The following is a 21,036-nucleotide window of genomic DNA, read 5'->3' as shown; positions in this document are numbered from 1 at the left end:
AAATTAGTTATGTTCAATTTTTAGAAAATGTTTCAAAAACTAATTAATAAATATTAAAAAAAAAAAATTTATGTGAAAGTGTATGATCATTTGGCATTGTTTATAAATTTCCACAATCGAATAAATACATATTTCAAAGATCAGTCAATCATATGATAACCAAATAATTATTACAATTTATTATCATTTAATACAAAAACAATCAATAACAAATATAACAACCAGAGCATAATAATAAGTTAAAATTTAATATTTAGAATCGCGATTATGTTTAACTCTGAACATTCTATAAAATAAAACAATTTCTTTATAAAAATAAATGTTGACAACTCTAAGACAGCTGTTGCCGGCAACATTTAAATATCTAAAAACCGTTTTAATATCAATTCAAATCGATTTATTTTTAAATTTTGACGGGTTACATGTTCAGGTTACACACTTGAATTTGATTCAAAATATATTTCCGAAAAGGTGGTTAGAAGTTCAACCTTTGATTTACTGGAAATCAACACAAAAGGTAGCATTATTTTAAGATTTATAAGAAATTTTAGTTTAGGCACCATACAATTAGTTGTCTTTAAATAGTTTAAATTTACTGTATAATCATTCAAAAAACAAACAAATCAATCAATTAATTAATTAACTATTTAATTCTTAATTTTACTTTTATCTTTTTCAACTTTAATTCAATGTCTTTGCCAACTCTTTATTACTTCGATGCCAAGGGTCGTGCTGAATATGCACGTTTAATCCTATCTTTTGCTGGTGTTGAATACACTGACTACAGATTCCCATACCCAGGTGTTCCAGCTGAAGTCGCTGCCAAAACCACTTTTGGTCAAGTTCCACACTATTCCGATGGTGAAATTGAATTGTCCCAATCGTTAGCCATCGAATTGTATTTAGCCAGAAAGTATAATTTACTTGGATCTAATGCCGTTGACGAAGCCAAGATTATCAGTTATGCTCTATCGGTTGGTGATATCTTCCAAGCGTTCCTCATGGCACAACAAGGTGGTCCCGAGGCAATGGAGAAGTACAGTACCGAAGTGGCACCACGTTACTACCGTGTTTGGGATAAGATTCTCAAGGAGAACGGTGGTAAGCATATCTATGGAAGAGACAACATTACCTATGCCGATCTCGTAATCTTTGCTTGCATTGACTACGTTAAGGGAATGCAATTCGGTGAGAAATTCGAACAATTCCCAGCATGTCTTGAATTCCATCGTCAAATGCTAGAGGTTCCAGAAATCAAAAAGTATTTATCAATCAGAAAAGAAACACCATTTTAAACAACATCTTAAATTCAATTTAATAGTATTTAGTATTTAATTTAATTAATAAATAATAAAAAACCTAATTCATTCATAAACTTCTAATGTTGCGCAACCTCTTTTTTTATCTTAATTTGTCAGTCGTTCGTCTTTTTAATTTTAATTAAAACATGTCGTTTTTTAGATATGTTAGTAATAATAATCGATGTTTATCAATAACAACAAAGAGTATAATTACAAAATCATATAATAATCTATCTTTATCAAATACATTATTATCAAATAAAATTAGTAATAATATAAAGTTAATTTCAACATTTGCATCAAAAAATAGTAATAATAATAATAATAATAACAATAATAATAATGATAATACAAGACAATCTATTACATCAAATAAAATATCACCTATTTTACCTAAAGAATATATAAAGATTAGTAAAGAATCGGTTGAAGCTAAACAACGATTGAATGTAGATACGAATATCGAGCAGCAATTGATTGATGATTCCGATGCTTTCTTTGCGAATAAGAGTAATCATCAACGTTACTTCAAGTGGTTAGGTGCACGTCTACGTTACAGATTGCCAACCGATTGGTATAAAGCAAAGCGAAAGGACATCGTTACAAACTACGGACGTTCACTGCTCGACAAACACTACAAAGGTGATCACATCGAAGCGATAATCGCCAACATCGGTCAACCCGATACCATTCTCAAACACTGGCACTTCCCAACACTCCAGAAACAATATTGGAACGATCAGACTCGTCGACAATTCACCTGTTGGCTAGCGAAACACTGTGAGTTTGGTGAGCAGCCATCCGACCAATGGCATTACCTACGCACCAACGACTTTCTTCACAACTCTGGCAACCACATCATCGGATACTACGGCGACGTTCCAACCGCGCTACAGAAGCTGTTCCCCGAGTTCCAGTGGAAACCATGGCTGTTTGAACGCACGCCAACCGGCTACTTTCGTAGCGTCGAGAATGCCAAGCTCTACCTCGAGTGGCTCGCACCGCAGTTGAACATCACCGAGCCGACCGACTGGTACAAAGTCACGCAAAAAGATTTCCGTACTCACCAAGGATTCCATCTACTGAAGTGCTACCAGACGACACCCGCTAAAGTAGTGATGACAGTACTGCCCGATCTTCATAAATGGCAATCGTGGCGATTCGTAGTGATAAAGAGCAAGAAGTGTAACATCGATTATCTCGACGATATGATTCAACATCTACGAAGCGAATCGAAAGAGATTACATTGGAGAACATCGAAGCGATTGGTGGATCATCGATACTTCAACACTTTGGCGGTAACATCGAAGAAGCACTAAAGTTACTCGAAAACAAAGAAGCATATCTCGCCTCTCAAGTGCCATCTACCGTCAAAAAAGATAAATCAACAACAACATCGTCGTCATCGTCAGATGTCGAATCATTCGAAGATCAATATGAATTCATTCAAGACGAATTTGGTGACAATGAAGAAGATCCATTCGCTCTCGATCTAGAAGAAGAAGAAGTGTTTAAACCCAAACCAAAATCACAAAAGAAAGACAACAAAAATAAGATTAGCAAAAAGAAGAAACCATAATAATAATAAATAAATTATAACTTATTTTTTCTTATCTTTCAACCTTATATATTTTATTAAAACTACTACTTTGATGTTGTTTTTTTTAAATCAATCTTATTAGATATATATTTTATTTGATCTAATAACGAGTAATGTTATGTGTTTTGTTGTTTACAATAAATTAAAATTAAAAATCGTCTAGATTCAGGATTGAATCAATAGTTAAACCACTCTCAGTCATAATTCTTCTCTTTGTTTGCTCCATTTGCTGTAGTTTTTCTCTTTCTGCTTGTTGTGCTAAATTTATTTCTTCCCATGATACTTTTGTCAACTTTTTCTCTTTTACTTCTTTATCTGGATCCTAATAGAGTAAACAATTATACAAAGAGGTTTTGTCAATAAACAACAACAACTATAGCATCTTCTTCTTCTTTTTTTAACAGTCAATACTTACAATTTCACCAAGTATAACAACTGTATCACCTCTAATAAAAAATACACCTAAATGTTTATCACTATATTTATCTCCTACATATATTCTTTCGATTGTATCTTGTAAAATTATATTGGCTGTAAAAACATAATATATATATGATAACATAAGATAAAATAAGATGTGTGGACAAAAGCGTTTGTTGTTAGAATTCTGTGATGTGTACGATGTTCGGTTCATATGATCGATTAATAAACATACCAAATTGATCAAAGGTTCTCATTACACCTATAAACTTTTTACCATCTCTTAATACGACTATAAGCTTTTCTACATTGTTATAATAGTAATAATAAACAAATTTTTTGATCAATATTTAGATTCTTTAAACTTTATTGGGTTGTTCCAACGATTCGTCGTTGTTCTTTGTCATTTTCATTTTCAAAACAACTATAGCGTATTACATACTGTCAACTTCGTCACATAAACTTGCATTACCGAAGCTCATTTTCGTTCGTTACCTGTATATATATCTAATTATAAATTTATTAAAAAATCCATCAACAACATTCATACAATTTAATATATTTTTTTTTTTTTTTTTTTCAAAATCGAATGTTACTGATCATCATTTTTTTTTTTTAATCATCATAGTCTTTGTGTAAACAACTAGTATCTGTTGATTGGTATTTTTAATATTCTTCACGTACAGTTACATAAGGAATTTTTTTTCTTTTTTGTTTAGATGTATTTTTTATTTTTTTCGAAGTACTTACCTGACAAGTTAATCATTTATATTTCAGAAATTAAAGTATTCAAAAGAGTTATAACCATAAAGCATTCTTTATTACATTACTATTCATCTTCGATGATATCTATCCATATATATATATATTAATATTTATACTATTTAATATTATTTTTAAATCTATTCATCTAAACAAAAAGCATGTTGATAAATTAATATAATAGAGTTACACTTCATAAACAATATGTTACACTCGAATAAATTAATAAACATTGAAGTGCATAAAGATATAAAGAACCAATGTTTAATAGTTTATTGAAAAATAGTTATAATTTAATTAGATATCTATTTAATAATTAATATAGCAGAAGATTAGTATCGGTGACCAATGAAAGTAATACACGTATATGTCGTAACAAATATTAACTTGTAGAATGTCAGTTATTTTCTAAATTTAGTATCTTGAGTTTTATTGATATTGATAAATAGTTGTTAGTTTATATTTGTGATAATCAAATAGTAATTAATTTATCAATGATGAATGCAACTACAAGTAATATTTTTATAGTTTTACTATTAATAGTTCAACTGGTCACAGCAACAGACATATGTTTACCTGGACAATCAATTTGTGAGACAAGACTTGGTCCTACATGCTACAGTAAGACAATCAGTGAATGTATTGGTATGTTTTTAATAATCTATATCATTTTTATTTGGATTTCTCTGTTAACTGTTATTTATAATATAATAAGACAATATTGTTTGTTCAATAGGTCAAGGTAGATGTCCTGTAAGTTAAATTTAGAAATCTATCAATTTTACACATAAGATAGGAATTAATAATAATAATTAATCAATTGTTTTTAATTGAATGATCAACACTAGGCTGATCCTGACAGAGATTGTTTTGATCCTAGAGTCCAAAAATGTCAAAACGGTAGAATTGTACCTATCAATACACCAGTAAGATGTATTGCCCCTGAGAATCCATGTGGGTATGTATCAGCTATTGGCTATTAATTAAATCGAGAGTGTTGTTTATTAATTATTTTTTATATTATAAAGAAATCATTGTTTTAATCCCAACTTTGGATATTGTTATAATGGTGTTAGCTGTCCACATAATTATTACATCTGTCATGTACGTAACATTAACTTTATATGTATATATCAATTCCAATTGGTGAAATGTTGACTAAACCTATTGTTTGTTTATTTTTATAGGGAAGATGCTATAACCCACTGGTAGAAATCTGTAGATAATGTTACCCAATAAACAGTTATCCTATTACGAAAGCATATTAATCATTTATGAATTAAATAAATTAATTTGCGCTAGTAAGATGACACATTATTAAAATTGCTATCAACAATTTTTTTTAAAATAGAATGTTGATCATCATGATGAATTACAATGAAATTGAATTTAAGAATTTCGATACCATTGTTTTCCTAAATCATGGTTATAACTTTCCTTATTGATTTCTATATTCATAATTTGATTTTATTTTGTAACCAACCAATGAACCAATCAAATGGGGTTAAATAAAGAATTATATTTACAAATGGGTGTAATACTAATTGAATAAAATATAAATATAATTTGAGAAAATATTTTTTATATTGTACAACAATGAAAACTATTTTATTATTTCTATTTGTTTTAGTAGTAGGTTGTTTATCACAAGGTGTTTGTGATATAGCTGGAGTTCATTATGAAATTTGCAATACAAAGTTAGGAATAGAATGCTATTCTCCTAACATTCATGAATGCATAGGTATTTAAGAATTTGTAAAATTTATATTTTTCATTTTACTTATTAATTTATGGATTTTGTAAACAGATGGAATTGTATGTAGTAAAGGTCAAGGTCGTTGCCCAGTAAGTATTTAATAGTTGAAAAAAAAAAAGAATTCCAATATTAATATCAATTTTATTAGGATGATCCAAGACAAAGTTGTTTTGACCCCCGTTACTTTAAATGTCAAGGTGGAAGAATAGTTGATATTAACACACCTGCTATATGTACATTTGGTCTTTTACCTTGTGGGTAAGTATAGATTAATCACTCAGATTCTAATTCATCAAAAATCTGAATTGTTTTTTAAATAATATTTTAGAAACATTTGCTTCAATCCAAACCTTGGTTATTGTAATTCCGGACTCTATTGTGCTTGGGGACAATATATTTGCAATGTAATTATTAAATAATTTAATGATATTCAAGTAATTCTTATTTACTTTTTTATAATTAAAAACATTTATAGCAAGGTGTAAGAAGATGTTATAATCCATTAACTGAATTCTGTCATGGTTAAGAATGTTCTATTCAATATATTGAAGATATAATAAAAAATATCAATAGTAAACAAATATTTTTGGTTTATAACTCTATACTCTTTCTTTAACCATTACATTTAAAACCAAAAATGTAGAAAATCAAATTTGTACATTATTTAAATCCTAACCTTTCGTATTGCACAATTACAATAAACAAAATTGTAAACTTTGATTGTGACAACAACCAGGACACTTCGTCAAATTATGATCAAAAATTAAAAAAAAAAGTTTTAGTGAAATTTAATTTAGTGTGTGAACAAACAGTTTTATAATTTCAATCTTTTTTTTGGAATTTAATTTAATAATGTTAAGATTATTTTCAAACAGTAGATCTACTTCAAAACAAATAATAATAAATACAAGTAATAATTATATAAAAAGATATTTTAGTGTAAATAATAATAATAATAATATGTCAACTGAATTCGATGGTATTGTTGTTGGTTGCTACGAGGGTGGTGAAGAGTGGTCTGCTATCGGTGCAGAACTCAATCAAAAGACTGATAACCTGTTGAGTAAGACCTTCAAGTTGTCCGATAACAAAGGAAAGCTCGGTGATTCACTGATCCTCTACAATGTCACTCCACAACACCCACGTGTTGCCATTGTCGGTCTCGGTAAGAAGAACGATCCAAAGTCCGGTGTCTACGAGCAATTCGATCATGTCCGTCGTGTCGCCGGTACCGGTGTCAAGTCACTCAAGTCGCGTGGCGCTACAAAGATCGGTGTCGACACCTCGATCGGTGACTTGCGTGCCTGTTCCGAGGGTGCCAACCTCTGTCTTTTCAAATTCGACTTGAAGTCGACCAACACCGCACCAGACAAGGACAAAGCACCAGTCGAAGTGTCGACTGTCGATCCATCAAAGTCGACCACCTCCGAATGGACCGAAGGAAAGATTCTCTCGGAATCACAAAACTTTGCTCGTTATCTCGCCGATATGCCAGCCAACTTGATGCATCCAACTTTCTTTGTCGAGAAAGTCAAGGAGAAATACCAAGACTTGATCGCCGCCGGCAAGGTAGAGATGATCGTTAGAGACCGTGCATGGGCAGAGGAAAAGAAGATGGGAATGTTCTTGGCTGTTGCCGCCGGAAGCGACCAACCACTCAAGTTCTTGGAGTTGCACTACCGTGGTGCCGCCGATCCAAAAGGTGCTCCATTGATCTTTGTCGGTAAGGGTGTCACTTTCGACTCTGGTGGTATCTCGTTGAAGCCATCTGCCTCCATGGGTATGATGCGTGGAGACATGGGTGGTGCTGCCGCCGCCGTCTCTGCACTCTACGGTATTGCCAGCTTGGGATTGAAGGTGAACGTCACCGTGCTCACTCCACTCACTGAGAACATGCCATCCGGTAAAGCAACTCGTCCCGGTGACATTGTTGTCGCTTCCAACGGTAAGACCGTCGAGATTGACAACACCGATGCCGAAGGTCGTTTGATTCTCGGTGACGCCCTCCACTATGCCCACACCTTCAACCCAGCAACCATCATCGACATCGCCACCTTGACCGGTGCCATGGACGTTGCTCTCGGTTACCACTACGCCGGTTGTTTCGCTGGCACCGACGACCTCTGGAGAGAGATCGACGACGCCGGACAAGTTTCCGGTGACCGTATGTGGCGTATGCCTTTGTTGCCAGAGTACCGTAAGCAATTGGACTCCAAGGTTGCCGATATCGTCAACAGTGCATCCAGATCGGGTGGTGCTTGCAGTGCCGCAATGTTCCTAAAGGAGTTTGTCCAAATTGACCGTTGGGCACATCTTGACATTGCCGGTGTCATGCATGCCGGTGAGGAAGGTGCATACATTAGCAAAGGTATGACTGGAAAGCCAGTAAGAGCACTCATTGAATTGGCCAAGAAACAGATTGGAAAATAAACATCAACAAAATTAAAAATTTTAGTTATAACTATGTAAATCCATATTAGCTCAAATCAAAAACAACTCCTCTTTTAGATTATCATAGAGAAAACGCAGAAAATTATAAATTAAATATTTTTGTATTTATTATTTTTTTTTTTTATATGTTTTTGAATTATTATTGCTTTCCACCAACTATTGTATCTCTCATTATTTGGATTGGAAATTGAGTTTATTATTATTTTATAAAAGTACTATACTATTTCTACAAATCTTCATCTTCTTCTTCTACTTCTACATCTATTTCTTCTCCTTCTTCTTCTACTTCCTCTTCTCCATCTTCTCCTTCCTCTTCTCCATCTTCTTCATCTTCATCTTCTTCTTCCTCTTCCTCTTCTTTCTCTCCTTCATCTCCTTCATCATCTTCATCATCATCATCTTCTTCTTCTTCTTCTCCTTCTTCTTCCTCGGCTTCTTCCTCCTCTTCTTCTTCTTCCTCTTCTTCTTCTTCCTCTTCTTCTTCTTCTTCTTTAGAACTGACATCTGCATCAACACCAGTTAAACCTTTCTCTAAGTTTTTATTTCTCTTTACTTTCTCTGAAAACTTTTCTTGATCAATATATTTATTCTTATACAATCGTTGATAGAATTCGCTCTATAGAATTTAATTAAATGTTAATAATAAGAAGAAGTGTGTTTGAAGTTACTACCTACCAAAATCCGAATTGCATCATTTGCAAATTCACCGACACCATTAAACTGAATTGCATTTTCAACCATTAATTCGAAATCCTTACAGACTCCTTCAATATCCTCCCTATAAAATCCTCTGATCAAACGGTTCTTAATGATAGTGATCGACATTGGAGAAGTGATTTTCTTGTAGTATTTGGTCTGAAGTTTCACATCACCACCAAACTGTCCAATTGCAGCCAAATGACGATACATGTAGGTGAGGCACTTGTCTTCACCGGTCAGCTCTGGATCCGCTACGATAGAATCGACCTCCTCAATGATATCGAGAATCGCCTTTGTAAATAGACTAACTTTACTCTTGTTGTAAGGGGCATTCTTGTCCCAGTTTCTTCTGTAGAAACTCAAACGTTCATCCAACGCCTCGGATGGAGCGTGTGGAACAACGATATTTGGATTTTGCCATACATTCTTATCCGTGAGTTTGACGTCTGAATCTGCTTTAACTTCTTTCGATGATGATTTCTTGCTTGCTTTGACTGGTGCTGCTGCTGTTGCCTTGACTGGTGCCGCTTTGGGTGGTGTCACTTTTGTTGTTGTTGTTGACTTTGCTTGTTTAGTTGATTTTTTGCTTGATTTCTTTGTGGTTGTTTGCTCGAACTGTAGCTTTGGAACCTCGTGATCTACTGAGAATCTACGAAGACTCTTCTTAAATGCCTTGGTCGGTGTAATTACTTTCTTTCTAATAATAGGCGATTCCTCATCATCTTGGACATTGATTTGCTCCTCGTCGCTGTTCTCGCTGACGTCACTAGTTTCAACTTTAACGACTGCATAGTCGTTTGCTTCATTGTCGTCGCCGTTATCGTCGTCGTCATCGTTGTTAACATATGAGATCATTCCTACTTTGGTGGATTTATTCTTCTTTGTCGGGGTGAATGATTGTGCGATTACCACCTCGTCCAGTCTTGTAACCGTTTTGTGGTCCCTCTTCGAACTATTTGGTAACAAACGTTTGTTTATACCACTGCTATTCTTCTTTGGTGTAACCTCTTTTACGACTTTTGTTGTAGTTGGTTTTGTGGTTGTTGTCTTTGCTTTCTTTGGTGCTGCTTCTGCTGTTGAAGTAGAAGAAGCTGGAATGATTGGACATTCTAATTCAAGTTCAGATAATCTTCTTGTCAATCCTTCAGTTGTCTGTGGTTGTTTTGGTTGTTTTGGTTGTTTCGGTTGTTTCGGTTGTTTTGATTGTTGTTTTGGTGGTGGTGGAGCAGCCACAACAGGTGGTGTTGCTGCTTCGTTTGATGAGTCACTACTAGATTCGGTTTCCGCTTCCGATACAGTAGGGACAGTGGCAGTAACAACTGATTTGCTTGTCGTTTCAACCTTCTTGATGCTGGCAGACAATGATTTCATTGGTGCACGTTTCGTAACTAAATCCTCTACTTCCTCTTCCGATTCCTCTTCGGACTCCTCCTCCTCTTCCGGTTCATCTTTTTTCTTTGAAATTACCAATGCATTTGAAGTTGGTTTTGTACTGGCTGTCGAATTGGTATTGGAGTTGATATTCGGTAAGAACAAATTGGTTTGTTGAACTGGTTTCTTCAATATCAAAGGTTTCTTCTTTGATTTATCCAAATTCTGTTTCAAAATATCAACTGCTTGATTATTCCTAAATATTGAAATAAATTAATTTCGATAAACATAAACACAGAAATTTCTAAATTAATTAATTTTAACTAACATACTTGGAAGTTGGTTGATGTTGTTTATGTACAGATGGAGTTGTTGGAACCAGTGCATTGGAGCTGTGTGTCAGAGCGGCAGTTGGCATTGGCATGAGGAAACTTGAAGAGGTGTATTCCACTGGAATATCGGTGCCTACCTCACGATGGAAGATAATCTTGAACGACCGGAAATAGACAGAGATGATATCAAAGTTGTGAAGAATAACTTTCTTGTAGATTCCTGGAACAAAGTTGATTCTCACTGTATCGGCTTTGCTTGCATCATACAATGGATTGAATATAAACTGTTTGATCACTTTGTCATACACAATTTCAAAGTGTTTCTTTTCCACACCTGCTCTAACAATAGTAAAATGACATTGATCCATATCACTAAAATAATAATAATATATAATAATAATTTATAATAATTATAAATTTTAAAATTTAATTTAAATTATATTTGTGTTGTTGGTTAATTTAATTTAACTTACGTTCCAAAAATGATGGATTTCGAAATCATTGGGAATTTGTTGTTCTTATTGTTGGGAGCATCACCCATTTGACGATCTAAAAATTGAATGGTTGCATAAGGTTTGACTTTTCTCTCCTTATCAGAGTATGAATCTGCACCATTGCTCTCTTTGATTGCTAGTTCATACTTTTCTGATGTTGTGGTTGGAGTTGTTGTTGGTTTACCATTCAACTTTATGTTGTTGGCATTTGAATTATTTTCAATATTGTTGTTGATGTCGATGTTGTCAGTGTTGTTGTCACTAATATTGGAAAGCACCAACGCCATGGAGTTATCGACTTCAGCCATTTCCTCTCAATTCTCGATTCTATTAACAAAATCTACCTTTAAGATTTAAATCTGACTAATATAAAATAACAAACAAACAAAAACTATTCTCTTTTTTTTTTTTGTAACAATTCAGTTTTAAAGAATATTTCAATAATAAAATTTGGTGAAGATAAATATATAAAAAGTTCAGTTATAGTTTACTTGGAAAAATATTTGGCGCGCTAGCTTATCGAAAATAATTTCAAAAATGAAAAATTTTCAGAAGTTCCAAACAAACCCGTTAATTATTTATTTATTAAATTTGATTTTAATTAAATATTAAAGAGATTTTTTAAAAAAAACTTTTTATATATTTATTTAATTTATTTATTTATTTATTCGATATAGTATTTCTTTTTTGATTTGTTAAAGTTACTCAACTTTGATTTATTTATTTTTATTATTATTAAGATGAATGATTATGGTGGTGGTAATAGTAGTATTGCTATGGATGATGATAGCGATCCTCTAAAACAACAACAACAACTACAAACACCAAAGAAGAATAATACATCTATTAAATTCACACAATCGTCAACTGCAAAGTTTTTGGATGATGAAGATGACCAAGATGATAATGAATATCAAGAAACTAATAATAGTAATAGTAATAATGGCTTGGGTTACGATCGAAATGAATCACATAATTATAATTCTCATTCGCATCATCATCATCATCACCATCATCATGCTCATCAACATAATAATAATTACCACCATAATCAACAACAGCAGCAACAACAACATAACCAAAATCAACACTCTAACAATAGACTTTCTGGCGTTGCTGTAAGTAACAAACTTAACAAATTTGATCAAATCAAACATACAACTTATAGATTACTTCTTCCAAAAATTTAGTTTACAAATAAACAAGTAAACAATAGTAATATATCTAGTTTCATAGGAATGAGCTCTTTAACATTAAATTTTATGGTATGAACCAATTTTCGACTATAGACTGATTCAGATTCAATGTAACTAACATTATTTTTTAAATTTGAAGAAAAAACAAGGTTTTACATTCAACTCTGATCAGAAAAAACAAGATAATAACAATAGTATAAAGAAAGATGATGAAACAGATCAAAACAATGTTGAAATGCATGATGATGACACAGAGACACTAGCAACAACATCAACATCAATTGAAACAGAGTATGAACAACAGCAGCAACAACAACAACAACAGGAAGAGTTGGAAAAAGAAAAAAGTAAACCAATTGACTATGATGATGAAGAAGGTTACATTGATCCACCATTCGATTTCGCACCAAAGTTTAGTAGAGGAGGCATTGGCTATGATGACCGGTTACCTTATCCTTTCGTAAAACAAAAGCACAAAGAGGAAACAGCAGAGTTTGAACATCGACAGATTCTCTGTTGGATCAAGACCAGCGATTCGGAATACAAAAATCTAAACACATGTGATTTGGAGAGCTTTTTGGTTGTTGGAGACGACGATGAACTTCCGCCAAGAGATGAATTCTGTCCGTATGAAAAGATTGAGGAATTGGAGGATAAAAAGAGCACACTAACCGATCTCGATCGTAATTGCTTCGTCAAAGCAAGAGCGAGATCCAACCCGTACGAATGGATCAAAGGTGCCATCTTTCAAAATCGTGCTGCTGTCAAAATGGCTAATCTCGACAAGATTGCTACACTCATTGAAATTAAACCTAATCAAGATAAAGTAAGTTGAATGTTATTACTAATCAGCAGCAGCAGAAGCAGCAATCAAAAGTTGGTAATTTGAACTAATTATATTTTATTTTAGTTTTATTTTGCAGATGTTTGTGCAGGACCTGGTGGATTCACGGAATATACACTTTGGAGAATGGTTGGAAAAGGTATACCTGTGGAAAACAAAGAACAGCGCAAGCGGTGTAAAACAAAAGGTTGGGGTTTCACATTGAAGGGCGAGTGTGATTGGAAGTTGGATAAATTCACTGATGACTCTGGTCTGAAGATTGGTGATAATTTCGTGGTTGACTATGGTCCTGCCGACGACGGCGACATTCAAAACGAACAAAACATACGTCATTTCACTCAGATGGTACTGAAAGGTACCAATCAGAAAGGTGTCAATCTGTTTATGGCCGACGGTGGTATCAGTACGGAAGGTGAGGAGTTGAACCAGGAATCTATTCTTGGACATCTGATACTCTGTCAGTTTCTAACAATGTTTGAAATTCTGTCGTTGGGCGGTAATTTCGTTTGTAAGATTTTCGACACCTTCACACCATTCACAGTTGGATTGTTATATATTATATTTAAGCATTTCGAATCATTTACCATTGTCAAACCATTTACAAGTAGACCTTTAAATTCTGAACGGTAACTATAACTATATCATTTTCCAAATCTTTATTATTTATTAACAAGTTTGATTCTTTAAATAGTTATGTAATTGCCAAAAATCTTTTAGTATATAGACCAAGTAATATTAGAAATTATCTTTATAAGTTAAATCAGAGATTGAATGATGGCGAGAACATCTTAAGAATCATTGATATCAAAGATCCTGTTTTTATAGATTTTATTAGAATGAAATCATTAGAGTATGTAGTTAATGTATACACTTTGTGCGCTCTTTTTTATAATGTATTTATTAATATTTTTGATTGATAGACAATGTGATAGTCAGATAAGAGCATTTGAATACTTTACAAAAGCAGTTGAAGATTGGGAATATAGAGTGTGCGATCAAGAAATACTCAAACAAAACTGTCTGACAGAGTGGGGTATCCCTTTAGATCCAAGACATACAGAGAAACTTAACAAACAACATCATCATCCATATAATCAACAACAAAGAAAATCAATTAACAATAAGCAAAAGATAAATAATAATAACAATAATAACAACAAAATTAGTATTAATAATAATGGTGATAACCAAAAATATAAGAATAATGATACAGCTAAGGAAATGACTACATCGACGACAACAACCACTACTCCTGTAACAAGTCCACAGAAGAAAGGAATCAATCAACCGAGTTATGTAAAGTCACCTTCAAAACAATTCGTTTCGTCTCTGGATGCAATCACCAAACACAAGATTAAACCGTTTTCCGTTGTCGGTAATAAAACACCTCCACTACCTAGTTTAGACTCTGACTTTCAAAATATGTAAAATTTTTTTCAATGATAGTGGTTGTGGCTGTTTTTCACAATGGACTATTCTCTTGATTAAAAATACAAATAAAATCTAGAAAGATCACATTCTTTGTATGAATTGACCTTTGTATAATAGAATGAATTAGTTAAGTACATTCACAACTGGAGAGTTTAATTTAGTATTACAAGTAATTTCTTTTATTATTATTATTATTGTTTTTTAACTATTTAATTAATATTACTACTGATAAATATATTGTTTAATATAATTGTAAAGGCATATCCTTTAATTCGGTTACAGATAGACTCTTCTTTGCTTTCTTGAGAATTTCAAGTTTGTGAATACATTCTTTACGTCTTGCGACAACAACTTCATTTTCTCTTAACAAGTGATCTACCATATTCTCATCGTATAGGATTGATGACAATTCTCTCTGTAAGATATCTTTTGAACGATCGATTAAAAAGTGTGAGATAACCTTGATAGTATTCTCTTGAACATTGAATTGAGCAATTTCGAAATAGCTATGTAATAATCGTTCTATTTTTAAATTTAGTTAGTAAATATAATTGTTTAGTTTGCGATATATTGATAGTTACTTAATAAATGAATTTGTTTTCTTTCTTCATCGGTATAGTTATCGTTCATTCCATATAGTAGATTTTGTTGTTGAGTTTGGTTTCTTAAATTATCTTTGGTGGTGACAACCTTCTCTGGCTCTTGTTTCTTACCAAAGATGAAACCAAAGAGTCCACTTCCACCGCCAGAGCTGTTTCTCTCTACTTCTGGTTGTGGTTGAGTGTATTGAATGTCTTGTGGCTTAGTGTTGCTATAGAGTAGTCTGTTGAGTTCGGCCGTGTAGGTTGGGTGTGATGTATTAATGTAGCTGCATTCGGCATCGACCATATCGGAGATCATCTTGTTGGTTGGGCTCAAGAGCTTTCTAAGTACGTTGTTTGCAACCTCAACAATACGCTCTCTCAACACTGGGAATCGCGAGAAGATATGAGAGTCCACCTGTGTCAAGATACGAAGGAGCTCGTCCAATACCAAATCAGCACATTGCACAGCTGGATCTTTGAGTTTCTCGATTTGAATCTTTATCAAAGAATCGAATGTCTTTTGTGGAATGAACATTGTTGGACGGATACCAGATGAATTTCTCAATGCCAATCTCAACTGTTGATCTGTCAACCAATCGAATGGCTTTACACTTGTATTCTTAAATGCCTGTGAGAATATATATCTAATTCTAGCTCCTCCATTACTATTATCATTATTAATTGTTAAAAGAAAAAGAACAAAAGGTTTTAGTGATTTGAATATAACTAGTTTATAAATAAAAGAAGAATTGACAACTTACATATGATCAGTTAATTGATCATCATTTACACCTTCGAGATCAGCTCTAAATTGTAGTGCAAATTTGTTCATTATGTCAATGAGTAAACGAGATTTATCAGAGGCACGCTCTGGAGTTGGTTCTCCATAGTTCTCGAGTTCCTCACGATACTTGTTGATGAGTGCACGAATTTGGTTCTTTACACCTGGCATCGACTCTCTAATGTGTTTGGTAAGGATTTTGTTGCATTTCTGTGCCAAAAAGATCGATCCTGTTTGATTGGCGATTCGGCTGTACACCGGATGATTCTGGAACCAACGTTCTTCGTCCTTCAACATTGTGCTGATTGCCTTCTTGGTTTGAATGTCGTGTTGACTACGATTGATGATTCCAACGAATCCAAGTTTCAATGGTACGGTGTGACCGAGCAGGATATCCATTGCATCGGTTCCACGATCCATGAGATCGAGCTTTGTCAGTACACCAATGGTACGACGACCCTCTGGATCGACCTCCTTTGCCAACTTCAAAGCATCCGATGTCACAATATCTTGATTGGCAGCGGAAATAGCGAGAATGATCGAGTTTGGATTGGAGATGTAGTCAAGCACCATATCACGGATTCGCTCCTCGATATTGGTTGGCTGATTGCCAATGGGGATACGTGTGATACCCGGAAGATCGACCAGTGTCAATGGAATGACGTAGGGCGAGAAAATCTTTAGGATGATTGGATCGCTGGAGATCTCTTTGTTGGCACCGGCAACACGGTTTGTCTCTGCTTCGATCTCGTCGCGAATTCCCGCAAAGTTGAAACGGACATCGCCAGTGTGAGCGAATTCACCCCACTCTGCATTGTCCTCGATTCTGATCAGCTGTAGCACGAGTGGACGTCTGGTGACAAGACCACTACCACGCGGCAGGAAATCTCTACCAACGAGATTCTCCAATACCGACGACTTTCCACTGGATTGTGAACCGATGACAACGATCTGTGGTAACTTGATCTCCGAACCAATGAGTGAAGTGATCTCTTGCAACTTATTGACTACAGGGAGCAAACTGTAACCTACAGTCTCAAACTTTTCATTGGGAATACCACCAACTATTGGTTGTGTTGTAGTTGCTGTTGAAAATTGTTTGCTTAATCCACTAACATTGGATGTTTCATTATTATTGATTGACATTGATTTAAAATAATTTGAAATGGAAATCGATCCATTTCTCTTGTGCAATGACTTATTACTATGATTTAGCTTATATCTATTATATTTCTTTATGGTACCATTGATATTACTATAGGCTCTTTGATGACACATTCTAGTTAGCATTGAACTTGACATTGTCACCAAATTGTTTGTCAACAAAGTTGACATTGATGATGACGATGAAACGATCAATGACATTTTGATTGAATATTTATTATTACTATTAAAATGACTTTATTTTTTATATTTATTTACAAATTATTATTCTGATTGATCGATATTAAATATGATTATGATTATGATGATTTAATATTTAGTTTTAAAAAATCTTTGAATTTTTGATGATCTTGCATATGTTTGTTATTTATATTTTTTTTGCTTTTTGTTTTTTTCTCTAAAGACCCAGATAAATTTTCCCACTGAAACTCATACATAATCATGAGTATTTAGTTTCTTGATTTTTTATTGTTTTTGTTTTTGAATACTAGAAATAATTTATATTAATTAATCAATTTTAGTTTAAAATTAGAAATTACATCATCTTTATGGTATTAAACAGCAAAAAAATAAAGTAAGATAAGATATTTATTTTATTTTTATTTTTAAATTTTTTAAAAGTTTATAAAGATAGTTTTTAAAAGATGATGATATCAACAAGACAATTGCTTTCCAGCATTATAGGTTGCGTTCAATGCAAATGGCTTGAATGGGCTTGGTGTTGATGTGCAAATAAAACATGTGAGGGAATGCTTGAATCGATTCAGCTATATTTAGAGTCAAGATATGTGATTTGTGACGGTTTAGTTGTCTACTTAATATTAATATCTTAATGACCTGCAATTCTTTCTCGAACTGCAATATGTCATTTTATTAATAAACAGTTGCTACTTGGTTTGTCTAAAACACCTCGATCATTGATCATTCTTTAGTTACTTTAGATCTAGCTACTCGATTCAATATTTCTTTATATATTAATGATTTCCAAAAAGGCGATACTGATTATCAAACTATCTTTCTCTCTTCAATTTATATATTCTATTCTTTTTATAATATATATTTACAAACTATTACAATCTTATTTACTTTATTTAAATAAATTATAATATAAAAACTAACTTTACTCCTATTATTATTATTATTATTAATTATTAGGAGAATTAACAACAGAGAATCCACTCATGCCTTGACTTTTAATTAATTTTAATTGTCTCTGACCTTTCAGTAACATCATTTCGATCTTTGAGATGTCTCTTCTAGATATTGATTTGGCTTTCGTTCTGAATTGACTTTGTATATAACTGGTCATCGGATATGATTGTTCACCACTGCCACTACTGCTACTACTGCTTCCACTATTCAGTCTATCGTTCTTTAATGATTGTCTGATGAAATTTCTATATAATGACAAAACTTGTTTCTGTACTCCACTATATCTAGGTGCTCCATTAGCGACTGCTTCTACACCTGCAACAACAAAAGGTGATGCCATTTTCCTATCTATATATATATCTTATATGTACAAAACGATACTAATAATATATTATAAAGCTATATATTATTAAATAAAGTACTACTACTACTACTACTACTTCTATTATTTATGTTTGTTTAATTAATCGGTTTGCTTAACAACAACAATAACAATAATGATCATCATATCAAACAAATATTTGAATTTAAATTTGAAAAAAAAAGAATCGTTTTTTTTTTGTTTTTTGTTTTAGAGTTGGTAATGAAGTGTAATAACCGAATGGTTCCACTTCGATCATTTGCTGACATAATCAGTATTCATAGATTTATTTCAGTGTTTTTGTTTTCTGTGTCTTTGCTTTCTGTTGGTTATATTTTAATTTAATAACTGACAGTTTCTGTTCATCTGACATTCCTTTATACTTTTGATCGATCATTGCTTTGTTTTCATTATAGAACTGTTGAAACTCTGGATCTACAATGATATTATTATTATTATTATTGTTGTTATTTGATGAAGATGATGCTGAAGTTGTAGTTGAGGTTGTATTACTAACACTATTAACATTGTTGTTGTTGATATTGTTGGTGGTTGTCGAGAAAGAGGACGATGTAGAATCTAAATTTACAGGTACAATAGGTGATTCACAAGAACCACAGAGTGTTTCCTCTTCGAATGGAGTGTCTCTACCGAAAACGGTTGAGCACTTGGCATTGGAGCATTTGTAGTGATATTTGGAAGTCGGTCCGTAGTTATCACAGAGATCAATGGAGAGATCCGGATAGATACCGAGTGCAACACGTACCCAATACTTAAATTGGACGCCATGCGAAACCGTACTACCATCAAATATCCATGTTGCTGCATGACACATCTGATGACACAAGACATTTACAAGTTTCTCTTTTTTTAATATTATTATTATTATTAGTAATAAATAAATATTGGTTAGATTAGATTAATTAGCACCTGCCAAGTTAAATTATCTATAACTAACTTACGAATAGTTGATATATGATTGATAAATATTGTTATGAATGCAACTCTGTCTTTGGTTGTTGGATCCTGTTGGATGGAGATGGTTGCAGGTGATATCTTTGGCGCGGAGGAGTTGGAGCTGGAAGTAGATTCGTTGATGTTAAAGGTAAGAGTTTTCGATTCCTTTGAGATGATAATAAGATCTTCTTTGAATTTGTCTTTGAAGATGGTTGTATTGAACAGCTGGAAATAGTTTCTAACATATTCCTCTTTGAACTTGATATAGTTTGCTTGATCCGAGTCGGTCAGCTTCGAAAGATTGTTTAATGGTGGACATATTGCAATATCAATATTATTATCTTTATTATTGATATCTTTATATTTATCCATATAGCTATATATATTTTATATATATATATATATTTTCATTGAAACAAAAAAATAACATAACATTATATTAATTAGTATATTAAACAATCACTCCAATTAATAAATAATTAATGATAACAGCATTACAATTGTTTAGGTTTTGAAGGTAAATCAGTATATGGATCACTCTCTTTTACAATCTTCTTCTTTGTATAATCAGATTGTTTACTAATGCTAACTCTGCTCATACTCTTAATAAGCATTTCATCAACGTCATCCACTTTCTTTTGTCTACTTTCATTGTTTTTATTACTATTATTATTATTACCTATTTTTGTTTTATTATTGCTATTATTACTATTGCTACTACTATTATTATTATTATTATCATCTATTTTAGTATTATTACTAATGGTTTCATTACTGGAATACAAAGTTTCATTACCAAGAAGATCAAGAATACCATTTGAACTACTTAATCTTCTTAATGTCTTCAACTGATTTGTGAGATTATTTTCTTTTGTTGTTTTGGAGGTGGTATTTGATTTTAATGCTGATGTAGATGTAGTTGTTGGTATTGATTTTGTTAGTGAAGATGATTTTATATCTTTATTGGTACTATTATTACTATTGTTTTTATTAGTGTTACTATCTTTATAGTCGTCATCATCAGGTGATATTAATAAAGATAAAATATGTATACGTTTATGACTGGTATTTGAAAGATTATCTGTTTTTGTAGCTGTTGCTGTTGTTGTTGTTGTTGTTGTTGTTTTCTTTGAATTTGTTGGCTGTACAGTCTTTGATACTTTAGATTTCGAGTTCCATTTCCAACCTCTTTCAACAGATACACAATCTATTCTTTTCTTCAATAACTCTAAATCACTATAGTCTGTCATATTAAATATTACTAATTCATTTATTTATATATCTACTTATTATACAAATAAACAAAAAACGTTACTTTGGGATATTTTTGGCAAATGAACACTCAAAATTAAATTTTTCAAAAAAGGGATGACCTTTGG

General features: G+C 32.7%; 8 protein-coding genes across 8 annotated transcripts; 4 read left to right on the top strand and 4 right to left on the bottom strand.

The window, feature by feature from the left end:
* Positions 1–689: 689 nt before the first annotated feature.
* On the top strand, positions 690–2,881 carry PPL_01815 (uncharacterized protein; the record flags this gene model as incomplete). The annotated part of the gene is made up of 2 exons (XM_020572816.1): positions 690–1,261; positions 1,471–2,881. 2 exons carry the CDS (start codon positions 690–692, stop codon positions 2,879–2,881), a joined length of 1,983 nt encoding a protein of 660 aa, XP_020436933.1.
* A 169-nt stretch (positions 2,882–3,050) lies between these two features.
* Positions 3,051–3,804, bottom strand: lsm1 (U6 snRNA-associated Sm-like protein LSm1; the record flags this gene model as incomplete). Its single annotated transcript, XM_020572815.1, has 4 exons — positions 3,051–3,224; positions 3,318–3,433; positions 3,558–3,626; positions 3,765–3,804. The coding sequence occupies 4 exons, from the start codon at positions 3,802–3,804 to the stop codon at positions 3,051–3,053; spliced, it is 399 nt and encodes a 132-aa protein (XP_020436932.1).
* Positions 3,805–4,288: 484 nt separating this feature from the next.
* PPL_01813 (uncharacterized protein) lies at positions 4,289–6,366 on the top strand (the record flags this gene model as incomplete). Its single annotated transcript, XM_020572814.1, has 11 exons — positions 4,289–4,323; positions 4,410–4,447; positions 4,628–4,729; positions 4,800–4,837; positions 4,933–5,042; positions 5,436–5,509; positions 5,715–5,825; positions 5,892–5,929; positions 5,989–6,098; positions 6,169–6,244; positions 6,316–6,366. 11 exons carry the CDS (start codon positions 4,289–4,291, stop codon positions 6,364–6,366), a joined length of 783 nt encoding a protein of 260 aa, XP_020436931.1.
* A 326-nt stretch (positions 6,367–6,692) lies between these two features.
* lap (M17 family metallopeptidase) lies at positions 6,693–8,270 on the top strand (the record flags this gene model as incomplete). Its single annotated transcript, XM_020572813.1, has 1 exon — positions 6,693–8,270. The coding sequence occupies one exon, from the start codon at positions 6,693–6,695 to the stop codon at positions 8,268–8,270; it is 1,578 nt and encodes a 525-aa protein (XP_020436930.1).
* Positions 8,271–8,517: 247 nt separating this feature from the next.
* PPL_01811 (bromodomain-containing protein) lies at positions 8,518–11,495 on the bottom strand (the record flags this gene model as incomplete). Its single annotated transcript, XM_020572812.1, has 4 exons — positions 8,518–8,907; positions 8,967–10,617; positions 10,694–11,065; positions 11,167–11,495. The coding sequence occupies 4 exons, from the start codon at positions 11,493–11,495 to the stop codon at positions 8,518–8,520; spliced, it is 2,742 nt and encodes a 913-aa protein (XP_020436929.1).
* A 432-nt stretch (positions 11,496–11,927) lies between these two features.
* Positions 11,928–14,655, top strand: PPL_01810 (RlmE/FtsJ family methyltransferase; the record flags this gene model as incomplete). The annotated part of the gene is made up of 5 exons (XM_020572811.1): positions 11,928–12,305; positions 12,523–13,209; positions 13,294–13,853; positions 13,919–14,077; positions 14,148–14,655. 5 exons carry the CDS (start codon positions 11,928–11,930, stop codon positions 14,653–14,655), a joined length of 2,292 nt encoding a protein of 763 aa, XP_020436928.1.
* A 244-nt stretch (positions 14,656–14,899) lies between these two features.
* On the bottom strand, positions 14,900–17,388 carry dymB (dynamin family protein; the record flags this gene model as incomplete). Its single annotated transcript, XM_020572810.1, has 3 exons — positions 14,900–15,180; positions 15,240–15,907; positions 16,004–17,388. The coding sequence occupies 3 exons, from the start codon at positions 17,386–17,388 to the stop codon at positions 14,900–14,902; spliced, it is 2,334 nt and encodes a 777-aa protein (XP_020436927.1).
* A 943-nt stretch (positions 17,389–18,331) lies between these two features.
* On the bottom strand, positions 18,332–20,907 carry PPL_01808 (uncharacterized protein; the record flags this gene model as incomplete). Its single annotated transcript, XM_020572809.1, has 5 exons — positions 18,332–18,683; positions 19,084–19,564; positions 19,663–20,033; positions 20,156–20,336; positions 20,367–20,907. 5 exons carry the CDS (start codon positions 20,905–20,907, stop codon positions 18,332–18,334), a joined length of 1,926 nt encoding a protein of 641 aa, XP_020436926.1.
* Positions 20,908–21,036: the final 129 nt, after the last annotated feature.

The sequence above is a fragment of the Heterostelium album genome, assembly GCF_000004825.1.
Source record: "Heterostelium album PN500 unplaced genomic scaffold PPL_scaffold2, whole genome shotgun sequence".
NCBI lineage: Eukaryota > Evosea > Eumycetozoa > Acytosteliales > Acytosteliaceae > Heterostelium > Heterostelium album.
The sequence above is the reverse complement of the archived record's forward strand: the minus strand, read 5'-3'. Positions and strand labels throughout refer to the sequence as shown.